Below are 20784 nucleotides of genomic sequence, written 5' to 3'. Positions count from 1 at the left end.
CTTTCGCGCGCCTGTCAATTAACACGTAATCCAATAACGCTCTCTGGCCATCTCTCCTACTTACATACGTATACTTATGTATATCTCGCTTTTTAAACCGGGTATTCCCAATCACCAGTCCTTTTTCAGCACATAAATCTACAAGCTCTTCACCATTTCCATTTACAACACTGAACACCCCATGTATACCAATTATTCCCTCAGCTGCCACATTACTCACCTTTGCATTCAAATCACCCATCACTATGACCCAGTCTTGTGCATCAAAACCACAAACACACTCATTCAGCTGCTCCCAAAACACTTGCCTCTCATGATCTTTCTTCTCATGCCCAGGTGCATATGCACCAATAATCACCCATCTCCCTCCATCAACTTTAAGTTTTACCCATATTAATCGAGAATTTACTTTCTTACATTCTATCACATACTCCCACAACTCCTGTTTCAGGAGTACTGCTACTCCTTCCCTTGCTCTTGTCCTCTCACTAACCCCTAACTTTAGTCCCAAGACATTCCCAAACCACTTTTCCCCTTTACCCTTGAGCTTCGTTTCACTCAGAGCCAAAACATCCAGGTTCCTTTCCTCAAACATACTACCTATATCTCCTTTTTTCACATCTTGGTTACATCCACACACATTTAGACACCCCAATCTGAGTCTATGAGGAGGATGAGCACTCCCCGCGTGACTCCTTCTGTTTCCCATTTTTAGAAAGTTGAAATACAAGGAGGGGAGGATTTCTGGCCCCCCGCTCCCGTCCCCTCTAGTCGCCTTCTATGGCACATGAGGAATGCGTGGGAAGTATTCTTTTACCCCTATCCCCAGGGATAATATATATATATATATATATATATATATATATATATATATATATATATATATATATATATATATATATATATATATTTTTTTTTTTTTCAAACTATTCGCCATTTCCCGCGATAGCGAGGTAGCGTTAAGAACAGAGGACTGGGCCTTTGAGGGAATACCCTCACCTGGCCCCCTTCTCTGTTCCTTCTTTTGGAAAATTAAAATAAAAAAATGAGAGGGGAGGATTTCCAGCCCCCCGCTCCCTTCCCTTTTAGTCGCCTTCTACGACACGCAGGGAATACGTGGGAAGTATTCTTTCTCCCCTATCCCCAGGGATAATATATATATAAATATATATATATATATATATATATATATATATATATATATTTTTTTTCATACTATTCGCCATTTTCCGCATTAGCGAGGTAGCGTTAAGAACAGAGGACTGAGCCTTTGAGGGAATATCCTCACTTGGCCCCCTTCTCTGTTCCTTCTTTTGGAAAATTAAAAACGAGAGGGGAGGATTTCCAGCCCCCCGCTCCCTTCCCTTTTAGTCACCTTCTATGACACGCAGGGAATACGTGAGTAGTATTCTTTCTCCCCTATTTATTATACTTTGTCGCTGTCTCCCGCGTTAGCGAGGTAGCACAAGGAAACAGACGAAAGAACGGCCCAACCCACCCACACACGCATGTATATACATAAACGCCCACACAGGCACATATACATACACAGACATAGACATATATACACATGTACATATTCGTACATGCTGTCTCCCGCGTTTGTGAGGTAGCACAAGGAAACAGACGAAAGAAATGGCCCAACCCACCCCCATACACATGTATATACATACGTCCACACACGCAAATATACATACCTACACAGCTTTCCATGGTTTACCCCAGACGCTTCACATGCCTTGATTCAATCCACTGACAGCACGTCAACCCCGGTATACCACATCGCTCCAATTCACTCTATTCCTTGCCCTCCTTTCACCCTCCTGTATGTTCAGGCCCCGATCACACAAAATCTTTTTCACTCCATCTTTCCACCTCCAATTTGGTCTCCCTCTTCTCCTCGTTCCCTCCACCTCCGACACATATATCCTCTTGGTCAATCTTTCCTCACTCATTCTCTCCATGTGCCCAAGCCATTTCAAAACACCCTCTTCTGCTCTCTCAACCATGCTCTTTTTATTTCCACACATCTCTCTTACCCTTACGTTACTTACTCGATCAAACCACCTCACACCACACATTGTCCTCAAACATCTCATTTCCAGCACATCCATCCTCCTGCGCACAACTCTATCCATAGCCCACGCCTCGCAACCATACAACATTGTTGGAACCACTATTCCTTCAAACATACCCATTTTTGCTTTCCGAGATAATGTTCTCGACTTCCACACATTCTTCAAGGCTCCCAGAATTTTCGCCCCCTCCCCCACCCTATGATTCACTTCCGCTTCCATGGTTCCATCCGCTGCCAGATCCACTCCCAGATATCTAAAACACTTCACTTCCTCCAGTTTTTCTCCATTCAAACTCACCTCCCAATTGACTTGACCCACAACCCTACTGTACCTAATAACCTTGCTCTTATGTATATGTATATATATCTTTCAAACTATTCGCCATTTCCCGCATTAGCGAGGTAGCGTTAAGAACAGAGGACTGGGCCTTTGAGGGAATACCCTCACCTGGCCCAATTCTCTGTTCCTTCTTTTGGAAAATATATATATATATATTATTATTTTTTTTTTATTATAATTTGTCGCTGTCTCCCGCGTTTGCGAGGTAGCGCAAGGAAACAGACGAAAGAAATGGCCCAACTCCCCCCCCATACACATGTATATACATACGTCCACACACACAAATATACATACCTACACAGCTTTCCATGGTTTACCCCAGACGCTTCACATGCCCTGATTCAATCCACTGACAGCACGTCAACCCCGGTATACCACATCGCTCCAATTCATTCTATTCCTTGCCCTCCTCTCACCCTCCTGCATGTTCAGGCCCTGATCACACAAAATCTTTTTCACTCCATCTTTCCACCTCCAATTTGGTCTCCCTCTTCTCCTCGTTCCCTCCACCTCCGACACATATATCCTCTTGGTCAATCTTTCCTCACTCATTCTCTCCATGTGCCCAAACCACTTCAAAACACCCTCTTCTGCTCTCTCAACCACGCTCTTTTTATTTCCACACATCTCTCTTACCCTTACGTTACTCACTCGATCAAACCACCTCACACCACACATTGTCCTCAAACATCTCATTTCCAGCACATCCATCCTCCTGTGCACAACTCTATCCATAGCCCACGCCTCGCAACCATACAACATTGTTGGAACCACTATTCCTTCAAACATACCCATTTTTGCTTTCCGAGATAATGTTCTCGACTTCCAAACATTCTTCAAGGCTCCCAGAATTTTCGCCCCCTCCCCCACCCTATGATCCACTTCCGCTTCCATGGATCCATCCGCTGCCAGATCCACTCCCAGATATCTAAAACACTTCACTTCCTCCAGTTTTTCTCCAGTCAAACTCACCTCCCAATTGACTTGACCCTCAACCCTACTGTACCTAATAACCTTGCTCTTATTCACATTTACTCTTAACTTTCTTCTTCCACACCCTTTACCAAACTCAGTCACCAGCTTCTGCAGTTTCTCACATGAATCAGCCACCAGCGCTGTATCATCAGCGAACAACAACTGACTCACTTCCCAAGCTCTCTCATCCCCAACAGACTTCATACTTGCCCCTCTTTCCAAAACTCTTGCATTTACCTCCCTAACAACCCCATCCATAAACAAATTAAACAACCATGGAGACATCACACACCCCTGCCGCAAACCTACATTCACCGAGAACCAATCACTCTCCTCTCTTCCTACACGTACACATGCCTTACATCCTCGATAAAAACTTTTCACTGCTTCTAACAACTTTCCTCCCACACCATATATTCTTAATACCTTCCACAGAGCATCTCTATCAACTCTATCATATGCCTTCTCCAGATCCATAAATGATACATACAAATCCATTTGCTTTTCTAAGTATTTCTCACATACATTCTTCAAAGCAAACACCTGATCCACACATCCTCTACCACTTCTGAAACCACACTGCTCTTCCCCAATCTGATGCTCTGTACATGCCTTCACCCTCTCAATCAATACCCTCCCATATAATTTACCAGGAATACTCAATAAACTTATACCTCTGCAATTTGAGCACTCACTCTTATCCCCTTTGCCTTTGTACAATGGCACTATGCATGCATTCCGCCAACCCTCAGGCACCTCACCATGAGTCATACATACATTAAATAACCTTACCAACCAGTCAACAATACAGTCACCCCCTTTTTTAATAAATTCCACTGCAATATCATCCAAACCTGCTGCCTTCCCGGCTTTCATCTTCCGCAAAGCTTTCACTACCTCTTCTCTGTTTACCAAATCATTTTCCCCAACCCTCTCACTTTGCACACCACCTCGACCAAAACACCCTATATCTGCCACTCTATCATCAAACACATTCAACAAACCTTCAAAATACTCACTCCATCTCCTTCTCACATCACCACTACTTGTTATCACCTCCCCATTTGCGCCCTTCACTGAAGTTCCCATTTGCTCCCTTGTCTTACGCACTTTATTTACCTCCTTCCAGAACATCTTTTTATTCTCCCTAAAATTTAATGATACTCTCTCACCCCAACTCTCATTTGCCCTTTTTTTCACCTCTTGCACCTTTCTCTTGACCTCCTGTCTCTTTCTTTTATACATCTCCCACTCAATTGCATTTTTTCCCTGCAAATATAGTCCAAATGCCTCTCTCTTCTCTTTCACTAATACTCTTACTTCTTCATCCCACCACTCACTACCCTTTCTAATCAACCCACCTCCCACTCTTCTCATGCCACAAGCATCTTCTGCGCAATCCATCACTGATTCCCTAAATACATCCCATTCCTCCCCCACTCCCCTTACTTCCATATATATATATATATATATACACACATATACATACATATACACACATACACACACATATATATATGTACATATGAAAAATGTAAGAAATAATTTAGAAAACTGAAACTTCTAGCTTGAAATGAAATGAAAAATGAATGTCACATAATGGTTCAACCTCTCGCTATGGAAAAGGAAAATGTATAATTTATTTACACAAACGTCAATAGTAGTTTTCATCAATTCAACCACTGTATCATACTGCCTGGTCCACTTCTCTTATCATGAAACTGGAATATTAGCTTATGATGTTTCTCAATTGTCTTCATTACACAAAGTACAACCATATCTTGGATACATGAGGGTAGGTAGTTGGTCATCCACCATAATAAAGCCTTGACAGACCAAAAGTTTATCTGGACCTCGAGTTTTTCAGTACATTCATGAAAAACACCTTTTTGCTTTCCATCTCTATCACTTTGAAAAAAAATGCTCCCTTTGTTCACATTTCAATGAAAGAATAAGCTTCAATGTCTAAGCTACATTCTTTTCCAATTTCACTATTTTCTTGTCAGAGCACCATGTATGAAAACTATCACTCCAGTAACACAACTATAAACATTTACTTCCCCTTTAAAAAAGTTCTGGGGAAGTCTGTCTCGATACACTGCGGGTCACTCTACCACCTATATATATATATATATATATATATATATATATATATATATATATATATATATATATATCTTTCTTCTTCTAAACTATTCGCCATTTCCCGCGTTAGCGAGGTAGCGTTAAGAACAGAGGACTGGGCCTTTTTTGGAATATCCTCACCTAGCCCCCTCTGTTCCTTCTTTTGGAAAATTAAAAAAAAAAAAAAAAGAGACGGATTTCCAGCACCCCCGCTCCCTCCCCTTTTAGTCGCCTTCTACGACACGCAGGGAATACATGGGAAGTATTCTTAATCCCCTATCCCCAGGGATAATAAATACATATACATCCAGGCCCCACAAAGCTTTCCATGATTTACCTCAGACGCTTCACACGCCCCGATTCAATCCAATGACAGCACGTCCACCCCAGTATACCATATCATTTCAATTCATTCTATTCCTTGCACTCATTTTCATCCTCTCGCATGTTCAGGCCCCTGATCACTAAGAATCTTTTTCACTCTATCTTTCCACCTCCAATTTGGTGTCCCACTTCTTGTTCCCTCCACCTCTGACACATATATCCTCTTTGTCAATATTTCCTCACTCATCCTCTCCATGTGACCAAACCATTTCAAAACACCCTCTTCTGCTCTCTCAACCGCACTCTTTTTATTACCAGACATCTCTCTTATCCTTTCATTACTTATTCGATAAAAACACCTCACACCACATATTATCCTCAAACATCTCATTTCCAACACATACACCCTCCTCCGCACAACTCTATCCATAGCCCACACCTTGCAACCATATAACGTTGTTGGAACCATTATTCCTTCAAACATACCCATATTTGCTTTCTGGGATAATGGTCTCGACTTTCACACATTTTTCAACGCTCCCAGAACTTTCTCCCCCTCCCCCACCCTATGATTCACTTCCACTTCCATGGTTCCATCCGCTGCCAAATCCACTCCCAGATATCTGAAACACTTCATTTCCTCCAGTTTTTCTCCATTCAAACTTACCTCCCAATTGATTTGTCTCTCAACCCTACTGTACCCAATAACCTTCCTCTTATTCACATTTTCTCTCAGCTTTCTTCTTTCACACACTTTACTAAACTCAGTCACCAGCTTCTGCAGTTTCTCACACGAATCACCGACCAGCGCTGCATCATCAGTGAACAACAACAACAACACTTCCCAAGCTCTCTCATCCACAACAGACTGCATACTTCTCCCTCTTTCCAAAACTCTTGCACTCACCTCTCCAACAACCCCATCCACAAACAAATTAAACACCCATGCAGACATCACACACCCCTGCCACAAACCAACATTCACTGAGAACCAATCACTTTCCTCTCTTCCTACACGTACATATGCGTTACATCCTTGATAAAAACTTTTCACTGCTTCTAACAGCTTACCTCCAACACCATATATTCTTAATACCTTCACAGAGCATCTCTATCAACACTATCATATGCCTTCTCCAGATCCATAAATGCTACATACAAATCCATATGTTTTTCTAAGTATTTCTCATACATTCTTCAAAGCAAACACCTGATCCACACACCCTCTACCACTTCTGAAACCACACTGCACTTCCCTAATCTAATGCTCTGTACTTGCCTTCACCCTCTCAATCAATACCCTCCCATATAATTTTCCAGGAATACTCAACAAACTTATACCTCTGTAATTTCAGCACTCACCTTTATCCCCTTTCCCTTTGTACAATGGCACTATGGAAGAATTCCGCCAATCCTCAGGCACCTCACCATGAGTCATTTTTTGTTATTATCTTTTATTATTTTGCTTTGTCGCTGTCTCCCACGTTAGCGAGGTAGTGCAAGGAAACAGACAAAAGAATGGCCCAATCCACCCACATACACATGTATATACATACAGGTCCACACATGCAAATATACATACCTATACATCTCAATGTATACATATATATACACATACAGACATATACATATATACACATGTACATAATTCATACTGTCTGCCTTTATTCATTCCCATCGCCATCCTGCCACAAATGAAATAACAACCCCCTCTCCCTGCATATGCGCGAAGTAGTGCTACGAAAAGACAACAAAGGCCACATTCGTTCATACTCAGTCTGTAGCTATCATGCATAATGCACTGAAATCACAGCTCCCTTTCCACATCCAGGCCCCACAAAACTTTCCATGATTTACCCCAGATGCTTCACACGCCCTGGTTCAATCCATTTACAGCACGTCGACCCCAGTATACCACATAGTTCCAATTCACTCTATTCCTTGCACGCCTTTCACCCTTCTGCATGTTCAGGCCCCAGTCACTCAAAATCTTTTTCAGTCCATCTTTCCACCTCCAATTTGGTCTTCCACTTCTCGTTCCCTCCACCTCTGACACGTATATCCTCTTGGTCAATCTTTCCTCAATGCTTGCATAGTGCCATTGTACAAAGGCAAAGGGGATAAAAGTGAGAGCTCAAATTACAGAGGTATAAGTTTGTTAAGTATTCCTGGGAAATTATATGGGAGGGTATTGTGAGAGGGTGAACACATATACAGAGCATCAGATTGGGGAAGAGAAGTGTGGTTTCAGAAGTGGTAGAGGATATGTGGATCAGGTGTTTGCTTTGAAGAATGTATGTGAGAAATATTTAGAAAAGGAAATGGATTTGTATGTAGCATTTATGGATCTGGAGAAGGCATATGATAGAGTTGATAGAGATGCTCTGTGGAAGGTATTAAGAATATATGGTATGGAAGGCAAGTTGTTAGAAGCAGTGAAAAGTTTTTATCGAGGATATAAGGCACGTGTACTTGTAGGAAGAGAGGAAAGTGATCGGTTCTCAGTGAATGTTGGTTTGTGGCAGGGGTGTGTGATGTCTCCATGGTTGATTAATTTGTTTATTGATGGAGATGTTAGGGAGGTGAATGCAAGAGTTTTGGAAAGAGGGGCAAGTATGGATGAGAGAGCTTGGGAAGTGAGTTAGTTGTTGTTTGCTGATGATACAGCGCTGGTGGCTAATTTGGGTGAGAAATTGCAGAAGCTGGTGACTGAGTTTGGTAAAGTGTGTGAAAGAAGAAAGCTGAGAGTAAATGTGAATAAGAGCAAGGTTATTAGGTACAGAAGGGTTGAGGGACAAGTTAGCTGGGAGATCAGTTTGAATGGAGAAAAAGTGGAGGAAGTGAAGTGTTTTAGATATCTGGGAGTGGATTTGGCAGCGGATGGAATCATGGAAGTGGAAGTGAATCATAGGGTGGGGAGGGGGTGAAAGTTCTGGGAGCGTTGAAAAATGTGTGGAAGTTGAGAATGTTATCTTGGAAAGCAAAAATGGGTATGTTTGAAGGAATATGGTTCCAACAATGTTATATGGTTGCGAGGCATGGGCTATAGATAGAGTTGTGTGGAGGAGGGTGGATGTGCTGGAAATGAGATGTTTGAGGACAATATGTGGTGTGAGGTGGTTTTATCGAGTAAGCAATGAAAGAGTAAGAGAGATTTGTGGTAATAAAAAGAGTGTGGTAGAGATAGCAGAAGAGGATGTTTTGAAATCGTTTGGTCACATGGAAAGAATGAATGAGGAAAGATTGACAAAGAGGATATATGTGTCAGAGGTGGAGGAAATGAGAAGTGAGAGACCAAATTGGAGGTGGAAAGATGGATTGAAAAAGATTTTGAGTAATCGGGGCCTAAACATGCAGGAGGGTGAAAGGTGTGCAAGGAAAAGAGTGAACTGAAACAATGTGGTATACCGGGGTGGACGTGCTGTCAATGGATTGAACCAGGGCGTGCGAAGTGTCTGGGGTAAACCATGGAAAGTTCTGTGGGGCCTGGATGTGGAAAGGGAGCCGTGGTTTCAGTGCATTATACATGACAGCTAGAGACTGAGTGTGAACGAATGTGGCCTCTGTTGTCTTTTCCTAGTGCTACCTCGCGCACATGCGGGGAGAGGGGGCTGTCATTTCATTTGGGCGGGGTGGCGATGGGAATGAATAAGGGCAGACAGTATGAATTATGTACATGTGTATATATGTATATGTCTGAGTATGTATATATATGTATACGTTGAGATGTATAGGTATGTATATGTACGTGTGTGGACTTGTATGTATATACATGTGTATGCAGGTGGGTTGGGCCATTCTTTAGTCTGTTTCCTTGTGCTACCTCGCTAACACAGGACACAGCGACAAAGTATAATAAATAAATAAAATAAATCTGCATATACAAGCCCAGTTATTTTTTGCTGACTACTCGTTGATGGGAAAATAATCAAAATCATTGGCTAAGTGTCAGCTTGACCTAGTTCTGGTTACATGCAGTCTTTGCCCCCATTGTGATGACTGATACAGACTCCTCCCTATCTCTGGTGCAAGAGATGTGGCAGGGCCTATGGGCTGTGAGCCTTCTCCAGTGAATGCAAAGTCCTTATTCATCCCCCACTTGACTTCCTACTTGTTTCTGCACAAATCGCAGGAATATCTAACATCATCATAAGAAATGAAAATATGGGAAAAGCTATCTTGTTGTGGCCTGCTCAAAGTATAGCACATGGCCTAAGTGGTGACTGGTTGTTAAAAGGCAAATGCCAAAAAGGCATTTTTGCCTAAAGACTGCTGAACTGTTCTTTACACACTACTGAACAAGACTAACATTGAATGAGGATTAATTATTAAGGCAAAAAAGTCATTTTGGTATCTCATATCTGTATATCCAGCAGCAACATAACAATCCAAAAACAAACATATTCAGATGGCAATGACATCCAAAATGCCTCTCTGTAGAGAATTTATCTTTATACAGAACTTATTTTTATGCACTGTGTTTTATTGAGGGCATATTCAAGACCAACTGCAATATGCCATAACCACTGTACTAAAAGCAAGAGAACCTATAACTGTCTATTATTTACTTTGTAACTCATAATCACACATTCCACACTTAATTCTAATAGACACTTTTACATTACCTAGAACATGGAAACAATGATACAAAAAACAGGCCAGATAAAAAAACTGACTTACAGCTCTAAAACAAGGATGACATGTTGACCATTATCAAACACCTGGTGAAGGGAGATGATGTTCTCATGTTTATCCAACCTCTGAAGGACACGGACTTCCCTTGCAATTGATTCCAGAGGTAACCCACGTCGAGAGGTTGCCACACGGCGCTTGCGGATGTATTTTGCAGCATATTCAGCACGAGTAGCATTTTCTACACAACGACGAACGACTGCAAACTGCCCACTGAAAAATATATGAAAATTTAACTAGAAAATCAGCACTTAGTATTTAGTCCCACACAGTGAGCTACTTAAAGGATGTGGCAGCTTAATATTTCAGCAAAGTACTTTTAACAAGATCTGATTCTGTATTATAATTTTCACTACATTTCACCACCCATCAAAGTCTGTAAAATATATCTATTTCTTACCCAACAGAACAATACCTAAACCTTATAAAGGAATAAAAAAGGAGAGTATTTAAATAAAAAGCTTTTAGGTTTGCCAATAAAACTGTATGAAAGACTGAATGAAAGCAATGAAGGTCTGAACTTACTTGGGTTTAGAAATCCTCAAAGCACAAAACTATTAGCTTATGTCAAAAAAGTGAAAGATGTATCATTGATGATTCATATGTCATAACAGATAAAATGTTTCAAGAACAAATAAAAAAAAAAAGCAATAGGGCATGCAACTCACAGAACAAAGCTGGCCCTAATCAGAACATATGACAGAGCTAAGCTATCTGGCATACCAAGGGCTCCTGCCAAGCAACACTACAGGCAGTGAGAATCACTCTGTGTGACCTGGCACACGTCAAATCATAATTGTCTGAGTTAGGTCTTCTGTTTTCATTTCTTTTTATTTTTGAAAACAAAACAATTTCATCAGGGACATGATAACTCAAATTGTATTATATTGAGAAACAGTGAAGGGAACACAAGAAATCTTCCTATATATAAAAGGTTAAGGCTATGTATAAAAGAGATATAAGGTTATAAGCACTCAATTCATCCCAGATGAACAAGAAATAAGAATAACAGATAGATAATCAATCTTTATGCATATCCCAGTAAATGCCAAGACCCTAAATTTTTGCAATTTAAAACATAAACTAAGCATCCCTTGTAAGATACTTGCCCAGTAAAGGGTTAATTAATCAAACTTTGCTTTTAGGTGAGATCCTACAGTTCTACCTTTGACATGTACAGTGCTCTATTCTGGAAATCAAAACAACTGCAAACACAAATCAATCTGCCTTATGCTGATCTAGTGCCACTATCTATCATCTAACATTTTTTTATAATTTCCTTTAAGTCAAATTTTTAATGACATACCAGTAACTGTTTTACTTTGTTTTCAAATTAAGGCAAGCTTATCAAAAAGGGTGACAACAACATGCTGCTCAAGCAAATGATATGTGGCCAGACAAGTTTAGAAACTGCAGAAATACAGTGAAGAGCATTTGTTTACATCCATAATCTGTCTCATCAAATAACCTGGATTTCTGTTCTGTACTATTTGCACGACTATATACCAAAGAAGAAACATGAAGTTACTTAAATTGCTTCTGAAAAACTTGTAAAATGAGCTTAGAATCAGAAAGTAAAGTTATCATAATATTGATATGACAGTTTTTTCATCTTTTTTATGTGATATGGATACCAATGCTCATTGTATCTACAGTGTTACAGTTTAATAAAAAACAATCCAAATTACAGACTAGCCTGTTTTGATGGAGCTGAATTAAAAGGGCCTACCTACCAAAAACTCACAACCAGATTCAGTAAAAGTTCAATATCCTCAATTGCCTACAATTATAAAGTAATTTTAATTTTCATACATATATGATTCGAGCAATGAAATACACCAGTGATCTTGTAAGAGTACAATTTGTCATTAGCTACTCTAATTCCATTTTTGTTTTTTTTCACAGAGCGACAAGGCATGGGCAAATTGTACCTCAACTATAGTAATTTTGGGTGAAAAAAAAAGTAATTGAACAAGAATAACAAAATTAATCAGAACTCAGCCATTTGAAAATCTGACTCTTCTTAGAGGTAAAAAAGTTATAAGAAAGGGGAAAATAGAAAGGGGAAGAGAACTCCACAACTTCATTGTCTGAGGAAAGAAAAAGGTATCATAACAGTCAATCCTTGTGTGACTGGTCTCCACAGGAGACAAAAAACTAAAAAAGAAGCAACCAGATGCATGCCAAAAGTCCAAGCCCTGGTGGCATAGTCAAATACAGTAGATAGCTCACAAGAACAGTGGAAACAGAAAAATCTGCAATACAGTAAAAGGGCAGCAGCATCACAACAGACAGAAGGGGAAGGATGGAGAGATACAATACCTGAAGAAATGAGTTAAAACATCCCAGATATGCAATCAGTACTCCATAATGGGGTGAATAAAATCCCAGTATATATTTATTCATTTATTTTGCTTTGTCGCTGTCTCCCGCGTTAGCGAGGTAGCGCAAGGAATCAGACAAAAGAATGGCCTAACCGACATACATACACATGTATATACGTACATATCTACAAACGCAAATATACATACCTATTCATCTCAACAGATACTATTCATATTTATTTTGCTTTGTCGCTGTCTCCCACGCCTGCGAGGTAGCGCAAGGAAACAGATGAAAGAAATGGCCCAACCCACCCCCACACACATGCACACACACAACCGTCCACACACGCAAACATACACACCCACACATCCCAACGTACACCCATATATACACACACAGACACACACATATACACACATGCACACAATTCACACTGTCTGCCCCTACTCACCCCCATCGCTACAATGCCACACACGGAATAACATCCCCCTCCCCCCTTATGTGCGCGAGGCAGCGCCAGGAAAAGACAATAAAGCCCCCATTCGCTCACACTCAGTCTCCAGCTGTCATGCAATAATGCCCGAAACCACAGATACGTATATATATATATATTCTTTCTTTTCTTTTAAACTATTCGCCATGTCCCACGTTAGCGAGGTAGCGTCAAGAAGAGAGGACTGGGCCTTTTTTGGAAAATCCTCACCTGGCCCCCTCTGTTCCTTCTTTTGGGGAATAAAAAAAAAAAGAGAGGGGAGGATTTCCAGCCCCCCGCTCCCTCCCCTTTTGGTCGCCTTCTACGACACGCAGGGAATACGTGGGAAGCATTCTTAATCCCCTATCTACAGGAAATCCTCCCCTCTCGTTTTTTTTTTTTTTTTCCAAAAGAAGGAACAGAGGAGAGGTCCAGGTGAGGATATTCCCTCAAAGGCCCAGTCCTCTGTTCTTCACGCTACCTCGCTATCGCGGGAAATAGCGAATAGTATGAAAAAAAAAAAAAAAAATATATATATATATATATATATATTTCTAAGCAAAAGGATTTGTATGTAGCATTTATGGATCTGGAGAAGGCATATGATAGAGTTGATAGAGATGCTCTGTGGAAGGTATTAAGAATATATGGTGTGGGAGGCAAGTTGTTAGAAGCAGTGAAAAGTTTTTATCGAGGATGTAAGGCATGTGTACGTGTAGGAAGAGAGGAAAGTGATTGGTTCTCAGTGAATGTAGGTTTGCAGCAGGGGTGTGTGATGTCTCCATGGTTGTTTAATTTGTTTATGGATGGGGTTGTTAGGGAGGTGAATGCAAGAGTTTTGGAAAGAGGGGCAAGTATGAAGTCTGTTGGGGATGAGAGAGCTTGGGAAGTGAGTCAGTTGTTGTTCGCTGATGATACAGCGCTGGTGGCTGATTCATGTGAGAAACTGCAGAAGCTGGTGACTGAGTTTGGTAAAGTGTGTGAAAGAAGAAAGTTAAGAGTAAATGTGAATAAGAGCAAGGTTATTAGGTATAGTAGGGTTGAGGGTCAAGTCAATTGGGAGGTGAGTTTAAATGGAGAAAAACTGGAGGAAGTGAAGTGTTTTAGATATCTGGGAGTGGATCTGGCAGCAGATGGAACCATGGAAGCGGAAGTGGATCATAGGGTGGGGGAGGGGGCGAAAATTCTGGGAGCCTTGAAGAATGTGTGGAAGTCGAGAACATTATCTCGGAAAGCAAAAATGGGTATGTTTGAAGGAATAGTGGTTCCAACAATGTTGTATGGTTGCGAGGCGTGGGCTATGGATAGAGTTGTGCGCAGGAGGATGGATGTGCTGGAAATGAGATGCTTGAGGACAATGTGTGGTGTGAGGTGGTTTGATCGAGTAAGTAACGTAAGGGTAAGAGAGATGTGTGGAAATAAAAAGAGCGTGGTTGAGAGCAGAAGAGGGTGTTTTGAAATGGTTCGGGCACATGGAGAGAATGAGTGAGGAAAGATTGACCAAGAGAATATATGTGTCGGAGGTGGAGGGAACGAGGAGAAGAGGGAGACCAAATTGGAGGTGGAAAGATGGAGTGAAAAAGATTTTGTGTGATCGGGGCCTGAACATGCAGGAGGGTGAAAGGAGGGCAAGGAATAGAATGAATTGGAGTGATGTGGTATACCGGGGTTGACGTGCTGTCAGTGGATTGAATCAAGGCATGTGAAGCGTCTGGGGTAAACCATGGAAAGCTGTGTAGGTATGTATATTTGCGTGTGTGGACGTGTGTATATACATGTGTATGGGGTGGGTTGGGCCATTTCTTTCGTCTGTTTCCTTGCGCTACCTCGCAAACGCGGGAGACAGCGACAAAGCAAAAAAAAAAAAAAAAAAAAAAATATATATATATATATTTTTTTTTTTTTGCTTTCTCGCTGTCTCCCGCGTTTGCGAGATAGCGCAAGGAAACAGATGAAAGAAATGGCCCAACCCGGTACACCACATCGATCTAATTCACTCTATTCCTTGCCCGCCTTTCACCCTCCGGCATGTTCAGGCCCCGATCACACAAAATCTTTTTCACTCTATCTTTCCACCTCCAATTTGGTCTCCCACTTCTCCTCGTTCCCTCCACATCCGACACATATATCCTCTTGGTCAATCTTTCCTCATTCATTCTCTCCATGTGACCAAACCATTTCAAAACATCCTCTTCTCCTCTCTCAACCACGCTCTTTTTATTTCCACACATCTCTCTTACCCTTACATTACTTACTCGATCAAACCACCTCACACCACATATTGTCCTCAAACATCTCATTTCCAGCACATCCACCCTCCTGCGCACTACTCTATCCATAGCCCACGCCTCGCAACCATACAACATAGTTGAAACCACTATTCCTTCAAACATACCCATTTTTGCTTTCCGAGATAATGTTCTCGACTTCCACACATTCTTCAAGGCTCCCAGAATTTTCGTCCCCTCCCCCACCCTATGATCCACTTCTGCTTCCATGGTTCCATCCACTTCCAGATCCACTCCCAGATATCTAAAACACTTTACTTCCTCCAGTTTTTCTCCATTCAAACTCACCTCCCAATTGACTTGACCCTCAACCCTACAGTACCTAATAACCTTGCTCTTATTCACATTTACTCTTAACTTTCTTCTTTCACACACTTTACCAAACTCAGTCACCAGCTTCTGCAGTTTCTCACATGAATCAGCCACCAGCGCTGTATCATCAGCAAACAACAACTGACTCACTTCCCAAGCTCTCTCATCCACAACAGACTGCATACTTGCCCCTCTTTCCAAAACTCTTGCATTTACCTTCCTAACAACCCCATCCACAAACAAATTAAACAACCATGGAGACATCACACACCCCTGCCGCAAACCTACATTCACTGAGAACCAATCACTTTCCTCTCTTCCTACTCATACACATGCCTTACATCCACGATAAAAACTTTTCACTGCTTCTAACAACTTTCCTCCCACACCATACATTCTTAGTACCTTCCACAGAGCATCTCTATCAACTCTATCATATGCCTTCTCAAGATCCATAAATGCTACATACAAATCCATTTGCTTTTCTAAGTGTTTCTCACATACATTCTTCAAAGCAAACACCTGATCCACACATCCTCTACCACTTCTGAAACCACACTGCTCTTCCCCAATCTCATGCTCTGTACATGCCTTCACCCTCTCAATCAATACCCTCCCATATAATTTACCAGGAATACTCAACAAACTTATACCTCTGTAATTTGAGCACTCACTCTTATCCCCTTTGCCTTTGTACAATGGCACTATGCAAGCATTCTGCCAATCCTCAGGCACCTCACCATGAGTCATACATACATTACATAACCTTACCAACCAGTCAACAATACAATCACCCCCTTTTTAAATAAATTCCACTGCAATACCATCCAAACCTGCTGCCTTGCCGGCTTTCATCTTCCGCAAAGCTTTCACTACCTCTTCTCTGTTTACCAAATCATTTTCCCTAACCCTCTCACTTTGCACACCACCTCGACCAAAACACTCAATATCTGCCACTCTGTCATCAAACACATTCAACAAACCTTCAAAATACTCACTCCATCTCCTTCTCACATCACCACTACTTGTTATCACCTCCCCATTAGCCCCCTTCACTGAAGTTCCCATTTGCTCCCTTGTCTTACGCACTTTATTTACCTCCTTCCACAACATCTTTTTATTCTCCCTAAAATTTAATGATACTCTCTCACCCCAACTCTCATTTGCCCTCTTTTTCACCTCTTGCACCTTTCTCTTGACCTCCAGCCTCTTTCTTTTATACATCTCCCACTCATTTGCATTTTTTCCCTGCTAGAATTGGTCCAAATGCCTCTCTCTTCTCTTTCACTAATAATCTTACTTCTCCATCCCACCACTCACTACCCTTTCTAATCAACCCACCTCCCACGCTTCTCATGCCACAAGCATCTTTTGCGCAAGCCATCACTGCTTCTCTAAATACATCCCATTCCTCCCCCACTCCCCTTACGTCCTTTGTTCTCACCTTTTTCCATTCTGTACTCAGTCTCTCCTGGTACTTCCTCATACAAGTCTCCTTCCCAAGCTCACTTACTCTCACCACCCTCTTCACCCCAATATTCTCTCTTCTTTTCTGAAAACCCATACAAATCTTCACCTTCGCTTCCACAAGATAATGATCAGACACCCCTCCAGTTGCACCTCTCAGAACATTAACATCCAAAAGTCACTCTTTCGCACGCCTGTCAATTAACACGTAATCCAATAACACTCTCCGGCCATCTCTCCTACTTACATACGTATACCTATGTATATCTCGCTTTTTAAACCAGGTATTCCCAATCACCAGTCCTTTTTCAGCACATATATCTACAAGCTCTTCACCATTTCCATTTACAACACTGAACACCCCATGTATACCAATTATTCCCTCAACTACCACATTACTCACCTTTGCATTCAAATCACCCAACACTATAACCCAGTCTCGTGCATCAAAACCACTAACACACTCATTCAGCTGCTCCCAAAACACTTGCCTCTCATGATCTTTCTTCTCATGCCAAGGTGCATATGCACCAATAATTACCCATCTCTCTCCATCAACTTTCAGTTTTACCCGTATCAATCTAGAATTTACTTTCTTACATTCTATCACATACTCCCACAACTCCTGTTTCAGGAGTAGTGCTACTCCTTCCCTTGCTCTTGTCCTCTCACTCACCCCTGACTTTACTCCCAAGACATTCCCAAACCACTCTTCCCCTTTACCCTTGAGCTTCGTTTCACTCAGAGCCAAAACATCCAGGTTCCTTTCCTCAAACATACTACCTATTTCTCCTTTTTTCACATCTTGGTTACATCCACACACATTTAGACACCCCAACCTGAGCCTTCTAGGAGGATGAGCACTCCCCGCGTGACTCCTTCTTCTGTTTCCCCTTTTAAAAAGAAAGTTAAAATACAAGGAGGGGAGGATTTCTGGCCCCCCGCTCCCGTCCCCTCTAGTCGCCTTCTAAGACACGTGAGGAATAAATAAATAAATGAGTAAATATATTATCATCGCCCCGATCACACAAAATCTTTTTCACTCCATCTTTCCACCTCCAATTTGGTCTCCCTCTTCTCCTCGTTCCCTCCACCTCCGACACATATATCCTCTTGGTCAATCTTTCCTCACTCATTCTCTCCATGTGCCCAAACCATTTCAAAACACCCTCTTCTGCTCTCTCAACCACGCTCTTTTTATTTCCACACATCTCTCTTACCCTTACGTTACTTACTCGATCAAACCACCTCACACCACACATTGTCCTCAAACATCTCATTTCCAGCACATCCATCCTCCTGCTCACAACTCTATCCATAGCCCACGCCTCGAAACCATACAACATTGTTGGAACCACTATTCCTTCAAACATACCCATTTTTGCTTTCCGAGATAATGTTCTCGACTTCCACACATTTTTCAAGGCTCCCAAAATTTTCGCCCCCTCCCCCACCCTATGATCCACTTCCGCTTCCATGGTTCCATCCGCTGACAGATCCACTCCCAGATATCTAAAACACTTCACTTCCTCCAGTTTTTCTCCATTCAAACTCACCTCCCAATTGACTTGACCCTCAACCCTACTGTACCTAATAACCTTGCTCTTATTCACATTTACTCTTAACTTTCTTCTTCCACACACTTTACCAAACTCAGTCACCAGCTTCTGCAGTTTCTCACATGAATCAGCCACCAGCGCTGTATCATCAGCGAACAACAACTGACTCACTTCCCAAGCTCTCTCATCCCCAACAGACTTCATACTTGCCCCTCTTTCCAGGACTCTTGCATTTACCTCCCTAACAACCCCATCCATAAACAAATTAAACAACCATGGAGACATCACACACCCCTGCCGCAAACCCACATTCACCGAGAACCAATCACTTTCCTCTCTTCCTACACGTACACATGCCTTACATCCTCGATAAAAACTTTTCACTGCTTCTAACAACTTGCCTCCCACACCATATATTCTTAATACCTTCCACAGAGCATCTCTATCAACTCTATCATATGCCTTCTCCAGATCCATAAATGCTACATACAAATCCATTTGCTTCCATTTGCTTTTCTAACTAAGCTATCTTTATTCACCTTTAAAAATCCTTTGGCTCTGCAATGGATATACGAAAAGAGCAGTTCCTCTCCAACTCTGTTCCCTACATGACCTTCCATCACCTCTTGCTGGCCAGTGTAAAGAACATTTCATTTGTAGAAGACCTAAGAAACATTTCAGTACAATAACACTACCTAAGCTCATCCAAATCAGAAAATCAAAATCAAAATAGAAGTCTACCAATTACCCTTTTAAAGAAAAACCATGACAGTATATATCCAACCTGCATCTTCCCATCACGCTAAATGATAAACCAAACCCTCTTAACAGAAGCATATCCATACTGGTTATCAAACATGACACATGCATGCCATTCACTTCCCACACCACAAATAACAACAAACATAATTTGTCTAATTTCATACATAGTAACATACAAACTCATAGGCAAACAATCTTCCTTGATTGAGTGGGCCATTAAGAGCAACACATGCACTCAGCCCCAGGCGTGGACTCAAAGAACTCAGTCTTTATAAAGAATTGTACGACACCTCTAGAAAATGCACTAAATATACCCTGGAAAAAAGCCTAAGTTATGGATTCTTTCCCCAAGTCTGAATCTGACCCACTTCACCCCACTCCACAAAGGTGGAAGCACAGCAATCCCAAAAACAATCAACAGATGATGTTAACAAAGCACATCATGAAAAATCTTCAAAAGGGTCCTATGCAGCAAGATGAGTGAATTTAAGAAAAAGAACAAGCTACATAACCCATGACAATTTGGCTTCAGGGTTGGAAAATCTTTCCTCTCTCATTTGCTAGACCATTATGACAGGACTGCTAAAGCTCTAGAAAATGAGAGAAAGCTGATGTGATTTACATAGACTTTGTGCATGCATTGACAGATGTAACCATGGTGTAATAGCGCATAAAATGCCAAAGATGGGAAAAAACAGAAAAAGTGGGAAGTGGATATACAACCTTTTAACTAATAGATCACAACACATAAATCAATCCATCTCTCATGCCTCCACGGTAAAAATTCAGTCCCCTGAGGAACTGTGCTTGCACCCCTCATGTTCCTTACTCTTATATCTGATATTGACACAAATGCAAGCCACAGTTTCATATCATACTTTGTAGATGATACAAAAAGAAGCATGAAATCAATCAACAGATGATGCTAAAAGACTACAAAAAGAAATAAACAATGTCTTTATCTGGACAACGGAGAACAACACGCTTTTCAACGGAGATAAATTTCAACTCTAGAACAGGAAAAATGTTTTGGCTCTGAGTGAAATGAAGCTCAAGGGTAAAGGGGA

At 41.4% G+C, this 20784-nt stretch overlaps 1 protein-coding gene across 1 annotated transcript in view; it reads right to left on the bottom strand.

The window, feature by feature from the left end:
- LOC139748906 (death-associated protein kinase 1-like) overlaps positions 1–20784 on the bottom strand; it is a 1274027-nt gene that overhangs the window by 1223624 nt on the left and 29619 nt on the right. The window contains exon 2 of the mRNA XM_071662270.1: positions 10521–10745. Within this exon, the coding sequence (XP_071518371.1) occupies positions 10521–10745 (225 nt within the window). The remainder of the gene's footprint in view (positions 1–10520; positions 10746–20784) is intronic.

The sequence above is a fragment of the Panulirus ornatus genome, chromosome 6 (assembly GCF_036320965.1).
Source record: "Panulirus ornatus isolate Po-2019 chromosome 6, ASM3632096v1, whole genome shotgun sequence".
Lineage (NCBI taxonomy): Eukaryota > Metazoa > Arthropoda > Malacostraca > Decapoda > Palinuridae > Panulirus > Panulirus ornatus.
The sequence above is the reverse complement of the archived record's forward strand: the minus strand, read 5'-3'. Positions and strand labels throughout refer to the sequence as shown.